The 26,075-nt window shown below is 39.5% G+C and overlaps 1 protein-coding gene across 2 annotated transcripts in view; it reads left to right on the forward strand.

The window, feature by feature from the left end:
- The window catches only part of LOC109040659 (protein rolling stone), a 66,795-nt gene that overhangs the window by 31,754 nt on the left and 8,966 nt on the right, over positions 1-26,075 (forward strand). For both annotated transcript variants that reach the window (XM_019056653.2, XM_019056655.2), the window contains exons 3-5: positions 6,625-6,865; positions 19,128-19,250; positions 20,306-20,486. In XM_019056653.2, coding sequence (XP_018912198.1) covers positions 6,625-6,865; positions 19,128-19,250; positions 20,306-20,486 — 545 coding nt within the window. The remainder of the gene's footprint in view (positions 1-6,624; positions 6,866-19,127; positions 19,251-20,305; positions 20,487-26,075) is intronic.

A 26,075-nucleotide genomic window follows, 5' to 3' on the forward strand; every position in this document is an offset into this window, starting at 1 on the left:
TTTGAGTAGCTGTTGGTTTCATCCCATTAATCGTTAATATTATAGTTATTAGACGTGTGAAATGATTTAATTTATAAATTACTAAATGCAATGAAAATTGCGCCTACCACCACTCAGCACGCTCCACCAAATTCCTCACATACGGAACACAGATCGACCAAAAACGTAAACGCAGAACCGTATAGTATCGGCGATCATGCGTTGATGAGCGCAGAACTGTATATCATAGCGCTAATGCGTTCCTTTGGATAAGTGTTTACTTAAAGATCCAGAGGGGTAACTTATTATCGCAACAGGGTGACATTGCGTCCCATGAAGCAAAACCGCTGGACTGCGGTCGTATCTTACCCTTTTGGACCTTCATGTGAACACCCATCCAGAGAAATGCAAAAGAGCTGAAGTACGATCCTTCCTAAGTCTTATGGACCTTCATGTGAACACCCATCCAATGCAAAACCATTGAAGTGCGCTGGAGTCTGCAACAGGCCAATTCTGCCGTGCTAAGGAAGAACGCCGTACGAACAGTCGAGAATTGCCAAATGTCCCGGGATCCAACATGTATTTCTGAGGAAGGTTTTGCATATTGCCCCATGAAATTTTCAGATATTTTGGATCGCGAACGAAATAGTCTGAAAAATTCGAGGTAAACAATCCACAATTTTCCTGGTAAACTCGTTTTTTGCGAAATAGAATCCGGCAACTTCTGAAGGCTCATACGGCTTTCTTCCTTAGCACGGTAGTATTCGCCTTATGGAAGCTCAATGTGAGCCGAGGCGTTTGATCCTTGGAGCGAGATGGGGGGGGGGGGCGAGGGGGCAGACAGTAGTGTAGCTCATTGGCTTACAAGAGGTAGTTAATCCGATGGCGGAGTCAAGTGCCTCTTATTAGTCTGGGCAAGGAAGACGATGACGATGCGACACCTCTAGATTTGCCCACTTGACCAAATGACCGATGACCCCGCTCGGCCGCGTCGCCAGCCACGCAAGCCTAGATTAGGATACACGCTCCGGGCCCCTTGGCCAATACGGGCCGAAACCAGATGAAGGAATGCATTATAATTGAGATGTTTACGGCCGGGCCTTCCGACGGGCAAATCACACCGCTCCTTCGGGATACATCTATTGGACGTAATTATGCTAAAAGGAGCTATGTCTCAAGTAAACCATATGCACATAGTTCCTTTTAGCATAAATACGTCCAATTTCAGGAGAGAGGAGCTCGGAGACAAAACGAATGGTGTCTTAAATTGGGGGCTCAGAGCGTCGACGGAAGAGACTAGTAAAGTACCTCAAAACCTAATTTAATTTTTAGGCAATTAATTATTATCAGTTCTAATATGAGCGGGACTGATGGGGTGAGGGAACTGCCTTCGCCAAGAAGTGAGAGTGATTTTGCTCCACGGACCAGTAGACAAGGTATGAAGTTAAGCATTCTGTTACATGTTTCTTCACCAAAATTTCACTAAAAACATGATTTTTGCAACGAAGACTCCTGAGATTCACTCCTGACTAATATATTTAACACTGGGAAAAAAGTTGCTTGGATCTAGAGTCCAGACTCTTAATAACATTGACAAGAAAAAATACTCTTGATTCAATCCGATTTTTTCTTGAATCGAAGAGCCGATTGAGCCGAAGAGCCGTCTCTTGATTTAGGCGGTTTTCATTTCGATTCAAGCGAAAAGTCCAATTAAATCAAGAGTATTTTTTCTTGTCAATGTTTTTATGAGTGCGGACTCTGGATCCAAGCGGAATTTTTTTTTTCCAATGAATGTTTTTTGACGCGTGATTTCAAACCTCCCGCTCATGAAAACTCAATGGTCCACGTGAATCAAATTGCACACTAAACAAACGTTACCGTGACAGTTTATGCTATACAGAAGTATGACAATATCAATCTTGACGCTTTGGCTCATAAAGGGTGGGAAAGGAACAATGCTAAATTGAGACGTCTGCCGAAACCTTTGGAAAGCGTGATTTGACTCACGTCGAGTATTATGTTTCTCGTGACCGGGCAATTTAAATTTCCCGAGACCATTGTAAAATAAAAACGTTAATATCTTAGTTTGGAGTTGATTTCAGTAATGTTCAATGTAAAAATTGGTTAAGAAACATGTTTCGGAATACTTAAATTAGTACCTTGTCTGGTGGTCCATCAATGCTTGACATACATATCGACGGTGAAACTACCAAACCACGTATCTCGTTTGCGGTGCTTAAAAATCTACGCTCACATTTTATTTTTTTGAAGTAGACCAAATCAATATCATTCCTTGAAATTTTCACAGAATTTTCTCCGCACGAAGATGAAAAATCACAGAAATTTTCAAGACTGGACTTTAAGTAGTTTTTCATTTAAAAAATAAAGTATGACAGGAAGTCTGCGACGTCGCAAACCGAGATACGTGGTTTGGTAGTTTCACCGTCGATATTCTTCATTTTTGAGATTACATCATACTCAATGGACTGGTAGACAAGGTGCAAATTTCAGCATTCTGATACAAGTTTCTTAATTCAAATTTCACGTAAAACACACACGACGAAGATTACTAAAATTAACTCCTCGACAAGACAATAACTCATCGGGAATTTTCCCTAGCGAGGCAGAATGGGAATCATTTTGCATTGCATAGAGTTCTGTGAATCTGATATGCACACACCCTCTCTTCTCCAACAACACTGGGTCATGCACCGGTCATTGCTGACCAACCGCACAAGCAATGACATTGCGAAATATTAAGACTCAAAAATAAAGAAAACTTTCGGCAACGTCTGAAGACTCTTACGGCGTTTTTCCTTGGCACGGCAGCATAGGTGTAGTAGCTATTAAGGGGCTAGGAGGGCAATTGTCCCTAAAATGAAATGGTATCATTGGACCCTGATCGGTCATAAAATCTAGGTAAGCATGTTACGGTTGTTTTTGCCCAGAAAATCGGACTCCTCGAGTCATTCTACACGGAACTCACCGGGTTCCAGATCAATCGGAGAACTTTCGATTTTAACCTTAAAGCTTTAGTCCCCGAAAATCTAAGTGGTGGTAGAACGAAGCCATTCATAAAGAACTGACTGAAAATTGCCTGTTCGCCCAAAGAACTGAAATTACTCCGCCAGGCTACATTGGTTAAAATATTTGTTTTGATTCGCACGATGACAGCACGCAAGCGTAGACAAATCAGCGTCGATAACGAGTTTCGCGAAACAACTGCAACTGAATAATTGCGCAAATTCCGACCAGAAACAATAAATTACCAATTACCACTCGCGGAAAATTGTAATGAAATATCGCAGCGCTGAGTGTCTCGCGTGCCGCCACGCGGCTACGTTAGACGTTTTCAGAGTTGTCACTTCGTACGTAAAAATAAGCATCTCGACAGCCAAGGTGCAAAATCAGGTATCTCTGGGCTCCGACTGAAACATATCAGACTTCCTATCGTACTTTCTTCTTTCCTCCCAAAACTAGTCTGCGTAACGTCTTGGAAACTTCCTTGATGTTTTTCTCTGTCAGCAGATTATTCTGTAAAAATTTCAACCCATAAAGTTGGCATGTTCATCTTCGAAAAGATAAATTGGACGTATTTCTACCAACCGGAACTATGTGCATTAAGACATGAACCCTGAGACCTATAAGAATTCACGCATAACAGGGCTCACGTCATAGTGCACATAGTTTCGTTTGATAGAAATACGTCCAATTAGTAAAGCGGAAATGCTGAAACACCGCAATGGAGATACGTGCCGGCCATCGATATTCACGTTGAGAAATAGACGCTCTTAATGAGAATCAGCATGGCTACATTATACACAAGATCTAATTTCATCTGAGATTTTATTTTTTTGACAAGAAACTTTAAAAAAACGAGATTTAAATAACTCGTAAAATATACATGCCCTCGATATTATCCGAGACAAAATGTACCTTTCTTTTCGATGTTATTGAGCATTTAAATATCTAGATAAAAGAACGTGAGAAAATTTGTATCTACAGTGGTTAAGGGTTATAAATTATTCACAGTCAGCCAATTGTAGGTAGTTCTGGAAATTAATCAACATTCCGAGGTGAAATCCTTTAAGATCATTTTTTATAATGTAATAGAAACTTGCACAGAGTCTCGAAGTATTATGTTGTTTGGTTTTCTGGTATTGAATAAAATATCAGAGAAAATTAGGCAATGTGTTTACTCTGACTACTTGTGGTATAATATCGCCCAGTGTGTTTTGGTTAGTGATAAAAAGTTAGCGACTTTTACGAATATAATTGGCAATGGATTATAACCTCCCAAGCTGTTCAGGATTCCTGGAGCTGGTTATTTCAGACCGGTAGAAAATAGGATGTTTATAATTTTGAAACTGGCAACGCTGTCGTTATGAAGTGCAAGCGCAATGCACTGTATTTAATAAACTGACGTCTCGAGGATAACGATGAGAAAAATCTTTAAAGAAACGGAGTTTAAACGTTGTATTCAACCCTCCTTCCCCCTCCCCGGTCGACAGAAGATGAATTGTATTGCTTGTCCAAACACATACAAGGAAAAATGTAGGTTTACGATGCTCATTCTATCTTTCTCTCGTTAGAAACTGCCATATGAATGAAGTGAAAAACTTTTAAAATTATTTTGACGAGATTCTTAAAATATGTTACGAGGAAGAGTTTATGAAATATTTTGAAATTTTTTTTTTACAAATTTCTGTGAGAAACATAAAAAAAATAGAATAGAAGAAGATGGAACAATATACATTTCTCTTTCTTCTTCTATTCCATTTTTCTTTTTAGATCTTACAGAAACGTGTAAAAGAAAATTCAAAACATTTCATGAACTCTTCCTGGTAACACGCAGGGCCGGATTTACCTACTTGCCGCCCGTAGGCCGCCTGTATTTTGCCGCCCCCTTCTCATTCGTTTTGAAACATCAATAAAAACCATCAAATGAACGTGCCAGCGGGGAAGGAGTGCATAAGACGCGTTTACTTGTGTTGAACACATTTTTTGGGAAAGCCCTGTCAACACTACTAGCAAAAGTTCACGGAAACTTTGCGCGAAAGTTAAGTCTTGTAAACCTATCTCTTTGTGGACAAGGCCTTCCATTCATAAGAAATGAACGAAAAAATTATGAAAGAACAAACATAAATGTGGATTAATGATTTTAACTTCCGCCGCCGCGCCGCGCAGACCGCACCGTGTTTGGCGCAATGCGTGAAGTATTCCGACAGTCTTGTAGGCGCTATGAGTTTCACGCCGCGCCGACCGCTGCTGAACGCATTGTGTTTGACGCAATGCGTGAAGTATTCACGCAGTCTTGTAGGCGCTATGCGTTTCACGCTGATCGCACTGTGTTTGCCGCAATGCGTGAAGTATTTGTGCAGTCATGTAGGGGCTAATATGTGTTACATGCCGACCGCCGCGCCGAGGGCTCCTCCTTTTCATCTCAAGTCCTCGTCATTGTTTCTCTCTAAGTCGCGCCGTTCCAGGCCAAATTGCGTGTTTGGTTCCTTTCTTAACTCGACTAATAACGACAAAAGTAGAAATTACTATACTCTCAGGAAATTAGAGATTTTGTCGCCTTCTCTCGTTTGTAATTTTTTTTTCTAAATTCGAATTTTCTATACCTACATTTAAAAAAAATTCAAAATTTGCCGCCCCCTATAGATTTGCCGCCATGGGCCGCGGCCCATGTGGCCACCCCCTTAATCCAGCCTTGGTAACATGTTCTAAGAATCTAGTCAAAATAATTTTAAATGTTTTTCAATAGTATTTTGTCAGTATTTTGACAACAATTTTGTACTTTGTGTGAAATTTTCAGTTTTTGTTTTGAGGAAGAGTAATGTCTATTAAATCTTTATTATATCGATGGCCAAAGAGAATAACCATGAATTCCCGTTTGCAACGTTGCAGACTGCCTATCATAGTTTATTTTTTCGATGAAAACTAGCAGCGTAATTTCTTGAAAACTTCCTTGATTCTTCTTCTCTTTGAGAAAATACATTATGTACGAATTTTTAGCCATAAAATCAACTCGTTTCTTCTCGAAAAAATTTAAAACAGACGGACATTTTGTAACACTAGCTGCAATGAAGACACGTGGTTTCGCACTTTGGCCATCAGTATGCATATTCTACTGCAATTTTGTGGGCTAAGGCTCCTTTTCCTGTGGGCATGTCGCAGGCAATTAGCAATCGCCGGCAATTTGCGAGCGGTTCACACGTTGTTTCAATAAATCGCAATAATGCGCGGCATCATGCAATTTTTAAGGGTTATGGTCTTCGAAAGTATGAGCTCGGCTTGAAGCGCCTTCACTTTTTGTGACACTCTACGCTTTGTCACAATGTTAGTTTAGTTGCCTATCCGATCTCAACCCAACTAATGTCACAAGGTTCATTACACGCTCTTCTGAGTGGGCATATGTCTGCCATGGTTTTAAGGATGGCAAAGTGTCTATTCACATTATAGGCAACATAATCAGCACTCTAATCTTGTTCTTTTATTTTTAAATTTTATGATTTTCTATATTTATTCACCACTGGCTTGTAAATTGCCGGCGATTGCCAATTGCCTGTGACAGATAGATACATGCGTAGATTATTAACTTGATCAATTTTAATAATTTTTTCTTTCATTTTTTGATTCTAGTGGCAGAGGAAGAAAGGAGTAAATCCGTTTTACCTCATTTATCGACAATGCGTGGCTTGTCTCTTCGTGGTGATATGCATTCTATCTTTCTACCGGCCCGAAGACAGGGAGAGACACAAAATCCAGTACTTCAAATGGTTCATCTACCTCACCAATTGGGGATTCTTCACATGTACCGTCCAAAGCATCCTCGGCGCATACATCACCATGAAACGCTACCTCGAGTTGCGAAAAAAACCAGGTCAGTTGATTAAAATTAGCTTTATCTTAATCATCATAATCGTTTAAATTATTTAAACGCCGCACATTGGATCGAGTCAATAGGAGAAGACGGACAATGTCTGGAAACTTTGAAAGCTAATATTTTCGAAAATTTGGGACAAAGAATTTTAGGAGTTGTTCTATTGGTTTTTTCGTACAAATTACTTTCAGAAACGCTCTTTAAAATTGAATTTGTGACAAAATAAACATCAAAATTTGGAATTTTAGCCAAAAATATCATGCCCGACCTCTTCTGTAAGCTCGTTCCACTGTGCACCGTGGTCGAGATGAGAGGCTTCATAATTTACAGCTGCATCAACCATTTTTATCGACCTCGGATTCTTGACAGAAGTGAGAAAACCAGTTGCACGTATGAAAACAAGAGACCCGCGACACTAACTTGTAGGAAAAACTATAGTGCACACCATCGCAGAGGATGAAGTTGTAGGCACACTGTATATTTGGAAGGCGATAGCGATACCTCCGGTCATATTGGACGTGAAACTTAGTCCTTGGACCGATCGTATCATTTTTTGATCATCCATGTAGGTACTTAAACCACCAAGACGTGGTTTTGTGATTGGCGAGACTGAATCTGTACTTTTAAAAAGTCCATTTGTAAAATGTATTTTCTTTTTTTTTTCATTTTGAATGAGGAAAAAGATGTCCTCCGGCTTGTCTTCTCACTTTATCACCCAACAAAATCCGCTTCTTGATACGCTGAGCAACATGCGCACAGGAACGCAAATCGTCGTATCCCTTGCGAAAGAACGTGACTAAATTCAATTTTCCCACATATTTTCTCCTCGAAAATTGACTTTTTACGAAGTAAATCTTGGGCATGTCGTAATAAAAATTCTACTGGCTTTCCTTTACATGTCATTGAAAACTCATAAAAATGTTGGACAAAAATCGCACTTGCACATCCTTGAAAAAGGCAAATTTTACAACCTTGGAGTAGAATTACGTTCCCTCGTCCGGAAACGAGGAAATTTCATGTAAAAAGAGCGTCAAAAATGCAAGGAAAAATTAGACAAATTTGGACTGCCACACTTTTAAAGGGCCCTGATTCAACAGGACTGTGAAGAATCTTAAATTAAATCAAAAGACAAAGAAACCCTTCAGAATTTTACAGCAAGAAAATATTATTTATGTCTATGTGTTAAGTTTAGGAGATCTAAAAATAAATAAACCTTTTTATATAATCAAATGAATTGATTAAAATTAAATTATTCAAGTATGAAGTGTAACTTTATTCTTGTTTCTCGGACCGATATTAAGTTTATCAAATGTCTAAGCTGAATCCCTTTTTCCACGAGACAGAACCTCACCTTATTACAGGGCGAATCCATTTATATCCTGGTGCTCTACATACTAAAATTATCAACGACAGTTGATCGAAAACATTTAGCAACCCTCCTCTAACGCCCGCCATAGCCACAAATTATTTCTAATTTTTCACGCAAGCGGCAACCGCATTATTGGAAAGTGTTTCCGGGTCAGCTTGATGGGAGAGTCAACGGCCTTACTCAGCTTTTTATAGGGACGTCAATCATGTTCGCGGACTATTGAGCGCTTACTTAGAAAACGTTACGTGAATGTCGCCTGAACGTTACGTGTTGCGTCACCCATCACAAAGAACTGAACGGCCCGCCCTCTTTATCGCGGTGCGGTGCCCCGAAATCGCCGTTCCCTCCGCGAAAGAACGTAGCCTCATTCGAACGTTACAAACTTTCCAGTCGTCATCTGCGCATTTATTAGTGAGCTGTTGGGCTGTGTAACCAAAAATGACGTTTTTTTCTCTCTTAGATCATAAACTAAATTAGAACAATTTTGAGCCAAAAATTGCTCTGTGCGTAAAAAAATAAATGTTGACGGTGAAATTACCAGACCATGTATCTCGATTTGCGACGTTGCAGACTTCCAGTCATATTCATTTTTCTAAATTGAAAACTACTCTATGTCAATTTTTAAAACCTCCGTGATTTTCTTCCCGGTGCGAGTAAAATTTTGTGAAAACTTTAATGAATGAAGTTGATTTGTTCTCATTCATTAATGCAGCACGCATTACAGTATGTGTTATGTTGGCAGTTGTTGCACAGCATCCATTACTTGCTGTGCGAAATTCACCTGGACGGAGCGCCAGCACAAAACACGAATAGCAATAAAATTGCTGATTTAACAATTTTGTAGTTAAACAAGTATCCGACTTGTTTCGATGTAGATTTTACAATAAAAAATGCTAATTAAACCACTCCTGTGGTTAAATTAGTTTTCCTTTATTGTCAAATGTACATTTGAAACATGTAGGACACACTTTTGAAAAATTATTGTTAAATCAGTTGCTATTGATTCATTTTTTCTGTGAATGAGTCCACCTGGCTAAACATGCGACCCTGTGACCATCTGCGGGGGAAATGAATTTTATTCTATAAAAAACTACTGATCTTACCGATAATAGGAAATTTAAGATTGTGTCCCATAATGTAGACAGAAGGAGCACTAAAAGTGTCTCATGTCAGGAGTCGGGCCGCGTAGCGGCCAGGGGGTACGGCGCCCCCTAGTATTCCTAGCCGAAACGGCGAGAGTGGGTTGAAGTTCCGTCTCGGAGGAGGGTGAAGCGCCATCGGGGAGCGACTAAACTGGTGCTTAATTGATCGGTCGGAACTTTGAAGTGGAGGAATAATTTTGACACTTTGATGTGGAGCCATGAACGAGCAGTTTCGCAATATTTCCGCTCGCACGCCCCCCTCCCCCTCCCCCCCCTCTCCCCTCCCCCTCCCCCTATTTCCTCGGGGAGGCCTCGGGCGGCGCAATATTCCTTTGTTAGAGCCCCCTCGGTTTTCTGGTCGGGAACCGGGACCCTTCACCTCGCGGAGACGCCGACGTCTTGGATATGAGATCGGGATCGGATTGCACCTGCCAGCCGATTATTGATTCGGATAGACAAAGCGATAGATGAAGAGGACGAGTGGAAAATGGATGCGACCGTGTTGGTGGAAGTGGGAGGTTGCAGTTGGCAAAGGAAATGAGGAAAAACGCCGTATGAGCCTTTAGACGTTGCCAATTTTCCTCCGAAATAATTCGAATTTACTTGGCAAATCGTTAATATTATTTTTCAAAATTTTCAGACAATTTGGTGCGCAATTCAATCTAAAACATCTGAAAATTTCAAAGAAAATTGTTCATGAAAGTTGTCAAAAATTCATGATTTGTCAAGGCAAATTTGGCAACTCTCGAATGTTCATATACGGCGCTCTTCCTTGGTACGGCAGTATAGGTGTAGCATAGGTATACATATAGTATAGGCATAGGTGTACATTTTAGGTGTACTATAACTGGACCTCCTTATTCAGAGAGGAACCAAGCCCTATCAGCTATTGCCAAATTTAATCGGACGATTCAAGTTTTTGCATGAAAACGGTTGTGCTGATTTTTGTGTAAATTTCGGTGAATTTTCTGCACAGTGCGAAGCAAATTCCTTAGAATTGTCAAAGGAATCCGCACAAATGTTCTCTTGTAAAAGATTAAATTGCCCAGTTTAATTTCGCAACAGCTGATGTGGCTTGGTTCCTTATTCCTACACTAAAAAAAAAAAGATTGGTAGAATTTACCATTCCTTCACGATATATTTCACACAGCGTCAATTAAGAGTCAATTCTGCCAGAAAAAAAGGTAAACGTTACTATACACTGGTACAGGTAACCGTTCCTCTGGCAAAATCGACTTAAAGATTGATATAATTTACCATTCCATTTCGCTATGTGAAATACAGCGTGAAGGAATGGTAATTTCTACCAATCTTTTTTTTAGTGTACTAAACGCGGTCCGAGTAACGGCTACCCACGAGAGACTCCCAGAGTTACACCATCATTTCCCATTTGTCTATAATGACACCTGTTTCAACCAGTAGAATCACTCCAATTTTATTATGTCTATGACACTTGTCTATTGATTTCAATAATCAGCCTGCTGCTAGGTTTATCTTTTCAGCGGAGGTTGTCGCATTGTGGACGTCGAATTTGCAAACTTGCTATTTCAGAAGTTAATCAAGATCTTGTATTCTCCACCCTCTTCTTTTGACACATCTTACAGGATTTTTTCTTGGATTCGCCTCGTTTTTTTGGATCGCCATCGATATTTGGACATAATGCTAAAAGGAACTATGTTGCACGTAAATCCTATGCTTATAGTTCCTTTTAGCATAAATACGTCCACTGTACCTTACTTTGAAGTTTCTCATCATAAGGAAGCGGAGTTTCCACTCTCAAGCAAAACCGACCGAGGATTCAAGTCTTAACGCTTCTGGATCCTCCGTCGAAAGAAAAAAGAAGAAAGAAGAGAATGAAAGCTGGAGAGGAGATCCTACGTCTGAATTTCCTCCACCTGTCTGTTGCCTAATTGGGAGTTATTAGATTAGTGAACTTTGGTTTCCGATGTGCAGTGACGTGTTTCAAAAAGTCGATGGAACTTGATTCTCTCTCGAGCAAAACACAGAAAGAAACACACACTGTCATAGAAAGAAAGGGAAATAAATACAGAGGAGATATATGTTTTCCACGGCTCTGTCCTAGGTTAGCAATATAAGCCGTTCCAGTTGAGCCTCTGTGAACGTAAACTTAACCAGGCCTTCAACTAACCATCAGAAAACCCCAATACAAGACAACCTATATCATCTCATATAACCTCATTAATATCCCTTTATCTCTTACAGAATACTAACATAAATCCCTAGACCTACTATCCCTGTTTAAAATTGGCGATAAGAGCTGCGTTTTAAAATACCAGAGGAATTCTTATAGCCGGCTAAAAAGGCTACAGAAAATCATATAGCTGGCTGTAGAATGCGGAGAAAATCATACGGCCGGGCTATACGAAGCGATAAAAAATTATGCAGCCGGGCTATAGTTCCTATCGCCGGGCTTTACACTTTATCGCCTGGCTGTTGCTTTTTCGCCATCGATTATAAAAGGCTATAAGAAATTATGTAGAAATTCGTGTGCTTTGGAAATCATTAAGTTTGAGACGGAACCACCTTAATATTTATCAAAACACATATTATATTTTCCTTTAATACATATTTTTTTTTAATCAATTAAAATGAGAATAATCCATACAGGATGTGCAAACATTTCAAAATCATGAGTTGAATAACGCTGCGACTCCGCCAGTTAAATATTAGAGCCCAACACAAAGCGGAGCGGCGACGCACTGGAGCCTACAACCTAACAGGGATACTTCACGCATTGCGCAACGCGTGAAGTATCCCTGTTAGGTTTGTAGGCGCCAATGCAACTATTCCACCACGAAAGTATTGCACGGTATCAAATGTAATTGAAGGCGCACTAACGTATGAAAATCGACTGTTTCCGTTTACAACTGTTCAAAGTCCCGTTGATCCTACAGCATTGAGCTCCTGTTCGATCGATTTTTATAAAACATAGTGTCAGGGGGTATTTTTTGACGAGAAACTTGAATCTCTGTTTCGCGCCGCAGTGTGTCACGGCGCTTGAAGCAACTATTTCACACCAGAGGTATTGCACAGTATCAAACAAAACTGAAGGCGCTCTAATATATTAGTAATGACAGGCATCCATCAAAAGTACGGAGCTTTCCTCGCAAAATAAATCAAGATACTACGGCCCAAAAAGAGAGCAGTATTCCAAAAACTCACTAAGTCCTAGCATCCGTAATTAGTAACGTTTAGCATACACGTTATCGTCTGGCTGTTGCTCAATCGCCATCGGCTATAAAAGGCTATAAGAAATTGTGTAGCCGGCTATAGAAGCAATTGGAAATCTTACAGCCGGCTGAAGGTCTATGGTATTTTGGAACACAGATTCTAGTGCCAATTTTTATCAGGGATGATGCCTCTACTCTATCATCCCAGCTATAACTAAAATTACCCTCCATTTTTCAGATACCTTCCAAGGCCGCAGTATCCCCCGGATATAAAGCCTGAAACAACAAATAGCATATGGAGGGAAAAAAATACAGAGGAAGATTTTTGTAGCGGGAATCTTAGTAAAAAAGAAATTAGAGAGGAAAAAAAGCGTACCGGAAAGATTTTCTTTGATCACTGTTCTTGCACCTACTTACACGTATCATATTGTGAACTCAATAATCAAAAGTTATTAGCCTGTCAGCATAACTGCACGATAATATGAGCAAATTTAATTGCAATCGCCCGTCCCTCTTTGGATTAGCACGCACGCAAAGAGGACTCATTTCTGGGTCATGATATGAGAAAGCAAGCAAATGCACCACAATTAGAGTTCCCGATGACTAACAATGCTAGAACATGTGTATTGATTGTAGGTAGGTCAGAGTGTGATGAGGGTTGAGCGATCGAGTAGCACAGTGGTCTGAAATGAGTATGTTTCGGAGAGAGAACATTTTCTCGGGGGGTAGGGCGTGACCTATTCGGACGTATTTATGCGAAATGGAACTATGTGCAAGTGGAAAGATGGGGTGTACTTGTTGTTTGAGGGCCACAAGAATGAATGAAACTTTAAAAGCGCCAGTGACGTCAGCGGTGAGGACCGGGCGCGACGAAGCGCGACACGAGCGACGACGACTAGGTCGTCAGTCTTTAACTCATGAGCCCTGTCCACGAGGCTTTTGTTACATGCCCATGGCTCACAAGTTAGCGCTCAGTTCTTTTTCATTCATTTTAAAAATCCCGCTTTTCCATTTTCTCAAAAGAAACTATACCCACTCTTACATTGTTTCTTATGCAACTTCCACGAGCACACCCCATCTTTTAGTTGCTCGTAGCTCCTTTTAGCATAAACACGTCCAACTAGAGATAATGTATTTAAAAATGAGGGGAACGTACGGCTTAGTGCTTTTGTAGAAAGTGGAAATTGTCATTCTTAGTCTATTTTTAGAAATTATCAGTAATCCATCCCGAAATGGCCAGAGCGATCGAGAGCGGTCTGTAAGGGCTGGACAAGCTCGGCTCACCGAGATCGGTCATCTGTGCGGAGGGCGCGGGGACACCGCGGTTGGGTGATGGATGAAGAGAAGGGGGCACAGCCGTGGGGGGGGGGGGGTGCCTACGCAAATAACCCGGCCGTCGGTGGTGCGGTCCATGATTCATTAATTGCTGTGCGAATTGTCGCCGGTGAGGCTTGCAGATTTGCGGTCGTCATAAAGGCCACGGCCGCCCAAATTGCAGATAATTCCCGCTCCTTTTAAAAGCAGGAAATGCGCTGGACGCTCCTCCCCTTCCCCTCCCGTCACTCCTCCTCCTCCACCCCCTCCCCCGCGACTATAGCGACGAGTTGTCGGGAGGAGAATCCGTCGCTCCTCTAACGAAGCGGCGTATCTCGATTTCCATGTGACCTCTGTTTTACTTATGAATCTATGCTTTCGAGGGCTCATGCGGGCTTCGAGATGCGCCCTTACGTCGGAGGAGCGACGAATTGACAGTGCGAGCTGTGTCACCCGTCGAAAGGATTCCGTAATATTTAAAAGCCTCGCATACGGACTGGATGGACTTTTATGGTGAGGGTGTCATTTCATTGGCGGATCCAGCAAAGTGGCAACATTGTGTTTTACCAATTTATGTCCAGCCATTTTCCTCGGTTTTTTTAGTGGGAGTGCAAAAACTCTAGACTGCCGGGACGCACGTATAGGAAATAGACCCCGAGGAATCCGAATTACAAAATCCCAAAATTCCACCAATCATCCAAAGAGCAAATAGGGTAATTTTGAGTTTGAAAACGAGGATTCTGTCTGAATTTTGATGTTCCATAGACGTATTACTACCAAATGGATCCAGAGATACGTGCGTAAGAAGGGATGGATCACCAGCTAAATGATTTTCTGTAGCCCTCTTTAGCCGGCTATAAGAATTCCTATGGTATTTTGAAACGCAGCTCTTATCGCTAATTTTTACTACACTGAAAAAAATGAGTTAGCGTCAGATGACTAAAAATGGTTTCTATACACTAACTCAAATTGTGTGATTTGGACACACATGATTTTTGGTTTCTGTACACTAACCACTATTAGTGCTGGAAACTAATTCCGCTACTCTAATTCGCATTCGGTAGGGTTGGGTCAACCTAACCTCAAAACTGAGAGAGGAGAAAACGGCTTAGCGAATGATAACTGGACAATACTTTCAGGAAAATAAGATTTCTTAAAAGATGAGAGGTAAAAATAAACTGACCGGTTCCAAATGAACGACAGAGGAAAGGAATATCCCATAGGTACGTGCAAGTAGACAGAATTATCCTTTAGAGAGACACACACTCACACATGAAACGGTAGCGAATGTTCACACTGAATAAACATATCTCGTCCGAACACTTGAGATATTCTTTTGAAATTACGGGAGAACGCGAACTATAGAAGTAAGCAGTAAGTTCACAGATTTTCGTAAAATATAAACTGAACGCGGAACGCTTTAATCGCAATTTAATACAGAAGATTGACGACTCCAACGAATATCATGCTTGTTTACTTTTTGAATCGAACAGACGATTTCTAACCTTAACAGGTTTATTTATGTTGCTTTCGAGCGTTTTCAAGAAAGAGAGGACACTATAAATCATACCGGGAGTATTTACATTGTCAAACGAGCCCGAAATTTCACATTTTAATTGATTTTCACGAGCTGACGCGATTGAGGCTGTTGTACCGACGCCACTTTTTCGAAACTAAATAAATGTAACGGACAATGTGGCAGTTAGCGTTGAGGGCGAATTAGTTTGACCCGAAGGTGAATTTGTCTTACCGCAGCGCTAATTTTACAGCTAGTGCTGTTTTCCAATTCTGGTTCGCGCTCTAGTAAAGTGAAGTCAGCGTATGAAGCGAATTGATTGGTGCTTCAGTACAATAAATTAGTTCTGAAGCCTAATTTTGATTCTACTTGGCGAGAACTTACCAAATTAGTTCTCAACGCTAACTACTTTTTTTTCAGTGTAGGGTGGGATTTATAAAGCACCAGTGACGTCAGCTGCGTGCCGTCTCCGTTATCGCTCTTGGTCGGCGTTACTCATGAGACCTGTCCACCACGCTCTTTCCCTATGCCCATGGCTCATAAGTGCCGCATTTAGTAGACACGTAGTTCTGTTTGACAGAATGTAAAATCCCGCTCTACCATTTCTCCAAAGGGAATTCATATTTACATTAACATTGTTTCTTATGCAGCTTTTTCGAGCTCATCCCTCCTACCCCACTCGTCTATAGTTCCGTGTGGCAGAAATACGACCATATCATCAAAATTAGTAAGAACGGAAAATTGTAACTTGCATCGATACAAAAGTCCCAATATCGGATCATTTCTAAACACGATTGGACGTATTTCTGCCAAATGGAACTATGTGCATTAAGACATGAATCCTGAGGCCCATCATAATAAATGCATAATAGGGATCACGTCCTAATGCACATAGTTCCGTTTGGCAGAAATACGTCCAATTTTAAAAGACTTAGTATTCCAAAACTTGGCCAAAAATCTTTCTTGTCAAACGAGGGTTGGATTAAAATCAGAAAATCAGAAAAAACTACTAGGTCGAAACAGGTTTGATCGTCGGTTCAACTCCAGTGGGTTTCGGTTTTTAAGTTTCAGTTTCAAATCAGTTTGATTCCTCGTTAGACAATGTGTTCATTATTGATTCGAATCTATCGAACGGAAACCGATCAAATCGCGCTGATTACCCGAGCAGCCTCCCTCGCCTCGCTTATTCCAAATTTTAAAAGCGCAAGATCAACAAGGTCCAGAAAAGACTGTGATCTGCAAATCCGAAAATCCGTCTTTTCGCAACTTCGTAGTTCCTGACGATAAACATCCAATGCGCACGGCCAAATTTCCGAGTAATGTAACCGATTCGCGCTGCCGTACCTGAGGCAGTTAGAGAGTGCCGGGGATGAGACCTTTGGCAATGCACCCCTGAGGAAGCTCGCAACGGAGGACCAAAGTTTGCCGAAAGTAATAGCTATTTCCAATTAAAACGGGCACAGCCGGCTCGAAAATATTCAATCTTGAGTCGGAGCACGGCTTTGGAAAGTTAAACATTTGCTCTCAAGCTGTGCTGTCACGTTTAGTCCAATGCGGCGTTTCATAGATCGTAACGTTGCAAGATTTTTGCAAAAAAGGGCAGGGAGAATACTGCCATTCTAAGGAAAAACGCCGTATGAACCTCCGAGAGTTGCCAAATTGCCCCGAATCGAACATGTATTTCGGAGAAAAATCATTCGTATTTTTCCTTGAAATTTTCAGATGTTTATATAAAATTGCGAACAAAATTGTCTGAAAAATTAAAGAAAAATATTCACAATTTTCCTAGTAAATTAAGTTTTTATTGAAGAAAATGTGGCAACGTCTGATGGTTTATACAACGTTTTTCCTTAGCAAGGCAGAATAGTTCTCCCCATCCTAGCATTTTGGGGTTAAGCTTCTATAGGGCACTTTCAGTAAATTTTGATCGATATCGGTAGATTTTCCGAGATTTTTCCAAATTACGGCTCCAAAATTCCCTTGGATTTGCCTGAAATCAAGCCCTCAATCCAAAGCCTCCATCGTTAAACGTCCAGAACTCATACTTCGTGCGGCTAAATAAATTCCGATTTCGTTCCAAAAATATGAAATTTTTTCGAGCTAAAATGGAAAATGGCAAGCAGGATAAGTGGACTTCATTTTGCATTTAGGAATAATAATATTTGGCTCATCTGTAAAAACACCAATGTTCATGGGGAAACTAATGGTGGATACATTGTCTCTACTCTGAGCTAGAAATTGTACGCCGACAAAAAATGATGCTGTTTTAACATACTGGATGTAAAAAATTGTGTGAGAACTCATAAAACGTTCAATTAACCGCTGCAGCGGTTACTTTAGCAATGTCAAACGAACTGCTGTGGCGGTTAATTTAGCTTTTTGTGACTTCTTGCACACTTTTTTACATCCAGAATGTTAAATTAGCATCACTTTTTTTCGGTGTGGTTCGCAATTGCGAAATTTCGCATACAAATAGAATGAGATCTTGACTATTAAATTTGGCAAACGCAATGAGATTTCCCGAGAGCAACTCCTCCGAACTGGCGGAGGATCGGGGTGGAGGCAGGAAGGACGAAAGGAAGGAAGGAAGGAAGGAAGTAGCGAAAGTCGGAAAGGAAGCGGTGATGTGGCGAATCAATTAAGTCCTTCCGCAAAGATGCTCTTTTATTTAGCCGAGATAATTGTTTTCGGACGAGTTCCCTACATAAAACAAACAGGATTATCAAAGATGCGTCAACGGCAAGCACCGGCCTGGGCTTCCATGCGGGTGCCACTTCTCAACAGCCACCTAGACACTAGGTCTCTCCTACGAAATGGGTCACTGTATACAATTGTGATTTTTATTCAATACTCTGAAAGTACCAGATGAATAAAATTACGTGATGATTTATTGCGCGTTTTTGGAGCCAAAATCCTAAACAAGCCGGATTTTAAAAAGTCCAAAGACTCGAAGGAATTTCAAACGTGCCGAAGTGGTGGGAAAATTGGATTGCATTTTGCAAAAAGGAACCAAGAGCTTTTCAATGTCGCTAAGATTGTGCTACTCTTTGCAATAAACTGATAATCTAAACCACTTATATCTTTACTCCCAATCGATGATAAATTCAAGACAAATATTATCTTGGTCAATTTATTTTTTTTCATCGATTCCGCAGTAATTTTATTGCAAAGAATGTAAGTTGCACAATCCTAGCAACATTGGAATGCTCTTGGTTCCTTTTCGCAAAATGCCATCCAAATTTTCCAATGATCTAGTGGATTGCATTTTGCAAAAAGGAACCACTAGCATTGCAATTATGCTAAGATTGTGCAACTTCATCTTTTGCAATAGGATTGCGGAAATCGTGAAAAACTATGTTTAGATGGTAATTTTTGTCTTAAATTTACAGATTTTAGCGAGTAAAATAGAAACTATGAATGGATAATCGGGGTTTTCCTCCAAGACAAAAGAAGTTGCACAATCTCAGCAACATTGCAATGCTAGTGGTTCCTTTTTGCAAAATGCAATCCAAGTGTGCATCTTAAATTACAAATTCAAGGAGAGTATTGCCATGTCAGCATCGCTCCCTGATTGGCTCATCAGTTTTAAGCCTTTGCCCAGTTTAAAAAAGCTCTGTTTTATTTATTTTTCCTTGAAGTGTGTATAGAGCTTATTGCGTTTTTTGCGATAAACTACTTTCACCTGTTTCGTAAAGCAGAATCTGATTTTATTCTATTTTTCGTTGTCTAGATTTAGAAGATGAGGACGTTAAAATGTCTCGGTTGTACAAAACATATTGGATTGTTCACAACGCGTCTGTACCGACTGCTTTCGCTATTACAGCTATCTATTGGGCTGCTGTATATGATCCTAGTAAGTACTCCATTAAATTAATTATGGCCTTTGATCATATTCGATTGATAAAATTCAAGTTAAGATTGATCATGTAGAATCAATGAAGTATCGATGATCTATTTTGCTCTGTTTTCCTTCCTGTTTAAATAGCTTATAATTGTAACTGTTAGTTTTTCAGAAAATTCCTTTTAAATAGTAAAATTATAAAAAACCAATCCGAGAATGAGTGTCTTATGTATGATTTAGTTACGCAAAGTTGGTGGATTAATTAAGCTCAACTACTGTTTCTTTTTAGTTTCGTTTCATAAGTTTGCGTGGGTGTTTAGTATTTTGCGTCGAACCATTTTGAAGGCGCTTTCAATGCCACAAAGCGCCAGCCGCGCTACGTCTTGCGTCCAAGACTTAATTGTTATCGACAACAGAGTCACATATCGACGGTGAAAATCCTAAACCAAGTTTCTTTTGCAGTGTCTACAATCTCCACTCAAATTTTATTTTTTACAGGAGGATGAAGTAACATCATTTTTTGAGGTTTTCTTAGAATTCTGCTTGCAGAAAGAAGATATCTCACGGCAGTTTTGAAGAATTAGATGTTTTTAAATAAAAAAGAACTATATCCAGTGTGACATGGTCCCTGTCATGCATGTATTCTTATGAATCTAAGAGCTCGTGTCGAATGAAAATAGTATTTCTTCCGCCTCCAACAAGTCCGATTGCCATTGAGCACTTTTCATACAAAAAAAGGGAAAAAAGAATAAAAAAAACATGACAGAAAGTCCATACCGTCATGCACAAAACGAGACTCGTGGTTTTGCAGTTTCACCATCGATGTAGGTAAACTAATTTAATTGAATCGTATATGATTATATCAGTCTAAAAATAAAGTTTACTCTTGATATTCAATTTTACGTAAGCTCTTTCATTGAAACTTATAATATACTTTATTTGAGCTCTTTCATTGAAACATCATACTAAATTTTCATTGAGCTTTTTCATTAAAGTATTTTATCAACGTTGCCATAAACCTTCGAAATTTCCATTCAATTTTTATTTATCTTCTTCTCATTTTGCAGAAATTGACCCTCTGACGGTGATGACTTTCTTGGTGCATGGTGTGAATTCGGCGCTGATGTTCCTTGACATTCTTCTAGTGGCCCACCCCTTCAGGCTAGCTGACTTTTGCTATCCTTTCTTCTTCGTCGTCCTTTACATATTCTTTTCTATCGTGTATTATCTCACCGGAGGAACTGACAGGTAAACCTATCGTAATCTTTAACAAAATGTTCAAAAACAAATATGAGTGAGGTAATGCTTGATTTTTTATTTTATTTTATTTTTTTTTTAAAAAAAACCCAGAAATTATGAAGTTTCGAAACAACAAAGACCTACTTTTGATCTCATAAAATTGAAAAAAAAACTAATAAAAATTAAGTAGTGCCTCAATTCCTATTAATTTCTTACTACTTTTTTGTTTCTTACAGCTATGAAAGGATTTGGCTTGAAACGTCACAACTGATCTGTTTTTTCTTGTTTCGTGTGTGCGTATTTTTTGTTTAGTTTTCCTCAGTTTTTATTTGCTGTTAAATTAACAATTTTTCCCCGTCCAATCAAATTCTTCAGTATTCCTCGTAATTTCCTTACACATTTCATACCTCTGGTGTGAAATAGTTGCTTCAAGCGCCGTGGCAGGCGGGCAGCCAGCGCAAAACGCGCATCGGCGCCTACAAACCTAACAGGGATACTTCACGCGTTGCGCAATGCGTGAAGTATCCCTGTTAGGTTTGTAGGCGCCAGTGCGTCGCCGCTCCACTTTGTTTCTGGCGGAGTCAGCGTTACTCAACTCATGATTTTGAAATGTTTGCACATCTTGTATGGATTATTCTTCTTTTAATTGATGGAAAAAACATGTATTCAAGGAAAATACAGGGTGTCCCAAAAGTCCCTTCCACCCCCTCTAAAATTTTACCTAATTAATATTTTGAAACGAAACTTTGGGAATGTTCATCGATCAATGTAAGCTACTTTTGGGGCCCCCCAAAATTTTCGGGCCCCCCCGTGGGGAGGGGCTGCGGACCCCAACTTTTTTTTTTCAAATGGCAACCCCTATCTTGTGATACCTCATTCGAAAGAACATAAAACAAGCAGGAAGCTCCAACGCATTGGCGTCGGAGAGCGGCTCTGGGGGCAGTAGTTGTAGTCAAGAATGAGGGCCTAGACACATTTTGTCATTGATGTACAATCCGACAACTGTCGATTCATGTTTTGTAACTTAGCAGATTTACGTAGCCGGTGTATAAATGTGTATTGGGCTTTGATATGGCGAATACATGGCATTATCACTTGTTGTATACTTTTAATTTTGAAAGCTCTTTGGAGGTCCGCTTCCTAAAAAATCTCTGGTTGATAAGTCGTTTAGCGAGGCTGCAAAAAATTTGCATTTTTATATCTGAAAGTGTAGGAATTGGTTTTTTGTATAATTGTTTTTTTGGATTGCTGGAAAAGTAACGCATACTTCTATAATTTAGGACTAAGTCAGGGAAATATAAGGTTCGTTAAATAGTAAATATTCCTAGTACCGTGTGACACTATTGTTAACGAAAAGTTTTTGCAACTTGTCAAAGAGGTTGTTGAATGATCTTCGAATAACTTTTGATGAGCTAGAGGTAATGGTTCTATCTGCAGCTCGTGGACTTCTGTACGATATTGTCCAGAATCATCTAAATTTTCAAAAAGTGTCCGCTTGTTCGATACCCAATTTGCTCATTCATGCATACAAGGAGAAGCGCATGAAAGCTTTAGCAGACATTTTGGAGATGAATCAAGAATTAGATGAAGAATTTATGACTTAAATCACGGCACCTTAATCACGGGATGACCTTAATTACGGCAACTATTTATTGTCCATGAGATGCAGATGGTTCCATTTCCCTAGCTCATCAAAAGGTATTCGAAGATCAATTTCATCAGCCACCCGTACGAACCACGTTTCTAGTGACCCGTACTTGCTTCGCACGTATGAAACATACAATCAGAGAAAACAGAATTCATCTTACAATAATCAATAATCAGTAGGACATGAATCGTTGCGATGTATAATACGACATTATAATGCGGCATTACTATTGTAATTCATTTTAATGTTTAGGGGCATTATAAATCATTATTGCCACGTCGGAATGAAATGTTGTAGACTGAATTGAAAAGCATGTTGGCAAAATTTATTATAAAAATAGTATAACATGTAGGTACATAACATAAAGGTAATACAAATTAAATGATTAGAGCGTGTATATTTCATTACATTATAGGTATATTACAATCATTTTTGTCATTGTTGGAAATTTTGATAGTTTGAATTTTGATAGTTGATAGTTTGAGAGTTGAAAATTTGGTTATTTTATTTAGTTAAGGTGATTCGATAGACGCCATATTTTGTGTCAGAATGGCATGCGACATATCCCACCAATTGGTTCCATTTTTTCATTTACTCATCATTTTTCTCCAATTTTAAGTTTCGCAATTCTGTTTTCAGGAGACTAAAGCACTCACTTATCAATTTGTATATTTATATTGAGTTAAGGGTAGAGACGTATTCCTCACCGGAATTGAGGAATGGAGGTGTTACAGTAAGTCCGGCATTAGGTTCCATTTCGACATCAGCGACGATCAACGCTACGATACTGGAAGCCAGTCTTCCGATATTAAATCCCTAGCGGGGAAGAAAAAAAATGCCTAGATTTCGCTAAAAATCCCTAAATCCCCAGATTTGCTCAAATGTACTTAAAAAATCCCTAGATTTTGCAAAAAGCGCCATTTTTTTATGAAGAATCATGATGTCATTCGATGTAGCGATTTGCAATATTTAAATCTGATTGGCTCGTTTGAATTTTGGCGCTCTCTGAAAGCAGTGCTAATCCAGACCAATAAAATGAAAGAATATTAGTTGATTTCTTATTATTAACAGGTTGAATGCAGTTGAATGTCAAGTACATCGAAGGACGCAATCGTTTTAATTTCCGGCTTATTTGCGGGGAAAATAGTGTTGCCAAAAAGGCCTACAAAATATAGATGAAAAAATGTTTTCGATTGTCGAAGCTAGAATTGAGGTTAAAAAGTTGATTTTTGGTAACTTTACCTCATCAAAAAAAAATCCCTAGATTTCCTGAAAAATCCCTAAATCCCTGGAAATTCCGGAAAATCCCTAAATCTAGGAATAAACTCTTAGACATCGGATGGCTGTTGGAAGCATTAGAGTCAACATTTGAAACGCTGCTGCAGAATTTGCCGGGAGTATAATCGAGTGTTGAAAGTCAGTAGAATTGAACAATGTAATAATTGCTTTCCGAAATAAGCGTTATAATAAAAAAACCACGAATCTGAACTGTTAATACTGGAACACACCTTCTGTAAATGTACCTTGCGAGAGATAAGTAAAAAAATAGATGTACTGGAGGAGAAGTGCTTCTCCACAGAGTTTGAAGAAGGAAAAAAAATGCCCAAATTTACTTACTTCAGCATTTTCGGCAAAATCACTGCAATTTCCGAACCTTTTTCTGGCCAGGGGCCAAAATTAAATGATTATGAAGGGCCACTTAGATGTTGTAGATAAAAATAGGACTGTTGAAAAAGTCGCCGTTTTCAATAAATATGTTCCCGGAATGGAAGAGTTAGGTTAAAAAATTTAGAGTTAAAAAATTCCCATGAGCCGAGTGCCGTAGGTTAAGGGCCCGTTCGCCAAAACTAATCGGAACTGTATGAATGAATTGCTCCTTTTAAAAATCAAAACAATATCGAATTGCGATATATTACACAGTTAAGATAGGGCTATGTCCTGTCGTAAGCGGCGACATACAGTCGATATCATTTCAATAATCGCCCCAATGGCCACGATAGTTGTTAGACGTTTACGGTTTCCCTGGTAACCTTTGTTTGCTATCAGCTGATATCGAGTAAATGACTAGGAAGCTCCAACCCAGTGGTTAAAGCTTCCTTAACCGCGAAAACTTTAAAATTCAAATTTTCAAATTTTGAACGTAAAGTACATTTTTTCCATCACGAGATAAAAGCACAAACAAGTTTTGAATTGTTGACTGTATCACCATGATTCCAAAAATACAATACACAACATAGCATTGACTAACAATAAAACAGTATGCAATAAAATAAAGTCATGACAAGGAACATAGCCGAAAATGGCGCCGATTCCCATCAACCAACGCGCGGTCTCTACAATGTAACATGCTGCATTGATACTCCCCAGCTGGGACCGTCCGGAATAGCAGCTCTAGTGCAAGCACCAGAGCCGCTAAAACTAAGAATTTTGGCGCAAACCGCAGATCAATATCTTAATTTTTGACCGAGTTATGATAGGTCAAAGGTCAAATTTGACCTATTTTCAAAAAATCATAACTCCGGTTCAAATTTTCGTAATGAAAAAAATAAAGCGGGAAAATTTACCACATTGTAAGCACTTTTAAGGAAAAATCACAGAAATTACTTCAAACTAATTTTAAGGGGGGTTTCGGACCCCCAAATACGCCAATTCAAAGGTCATTCAATTTTCCCGCGAAATAAGTCAATTTCCACCAGATTTGCCTCCGCATTAGTTCAGTAAGGTCAAAATCAGTTCAACATCACGTTGGCAAGTCCCCAAATTTCGGGAAAAGTTAAAAAAAAAAAAATTAAACGGTCAAATTTCATCACCTTTAATTTCGTTTTTTTTTAACTTTTCCCGAAATTTGGGGACTTGCCAACGTGATGTTGAACTGATTTTGACCTTACTGAACTAATGCGGAGGCAAATCTGGTGGAAATTGACTTATTTCGCGGGAAAATTGAATGACCTTTGAATTGGCGTATTTGGGGGTCCGAAACCCCCCTTAAAATTAGTTTGAAGTAATTTCTGTGATTTTTCCTTAAAAGTGCTTACAATGTGGTAAATTTTCCCGCTTTATTTTTTTCATTACGAAAATTTGAACCGGAGTTATGATTTTTTGAAAATAGGTCAAATTTGACCTTTGACCTATCATAACTCGGTCAAAAATTAAGATATTGATCTGCGGTTTGCGCCAAAATTCTTAGTTTTTTATGTTCTTTCGAATGAGGTATCACAAGATAGGGGTTGCCATTTGAAAAAAAAAAGTTGGGGTCCGCAGCCCCTCCCCACGGGGGGGCCCGAAAATTTTGGGGGGCCCCAAAAGTAGCTTACATTGATCGATGAACATCCCCAAAGTTTCGTTTCAAAATATTAATTAGGTAAAATTTTAGAGGGGTGGAAGGGACTTTTGGGACACCCTGTATAATGTGTGTCTTGTAAATATTAAGATGGTTCCGTATCAAACTTAATGATTCCCAAAGCACACGAATTTCAACACAATTTCTTATAGCCTTTTATAATCGATGGTGAAAAAGCAACAGTCAGGCGATAAAATGTAAAGCCCGGCGATAGGAACTATAGCCCGGCTGCATAATTTTTTATCGCTTCGTATAGCCCGGCCGTATGATTTTCTCCGCATTCTACAGCCAGCTTTATGATTTTCTGTAGCCTTCTTTAGTCGGCTATAAGAATTCCTATGGTATTTTGAAACGCAGCTCTTATCGCCAATTTTTACCAGGGATACAATCAGACCTTTCCTCTTGTCCGTTTTTGGCGGCAGAAAAGAAAAAAAACAGAAAGCGAAGATAGACAAAGCAATATTCAGAATGAAAGCATGAGCAATTATTCTGCCGTGCTAAGGAAAAAAGCCGTATGAACATTCGAGAGTTACCAAATTTCCCTTGATAAAACATGTATTTTTGAAACAATTCATGAATATTTCCCCTTAAGCTTTCAGATATTTCAAAT

The sequence above is a fragment of the Bemisia tabaci genome, chromosome 8 (assembly GCF_918797505.1).
Source record: "Bemisia tabaci chromosome 8, PGI_BMITA_v3".
Classification (NCBI taxonomy): domain Eukaryota; kingdom Metazoa; phylum Arthropoda; class Insecta; order Hemiptera; family Aleyrodidae; genus Bemisia; species Bemisia tabaci.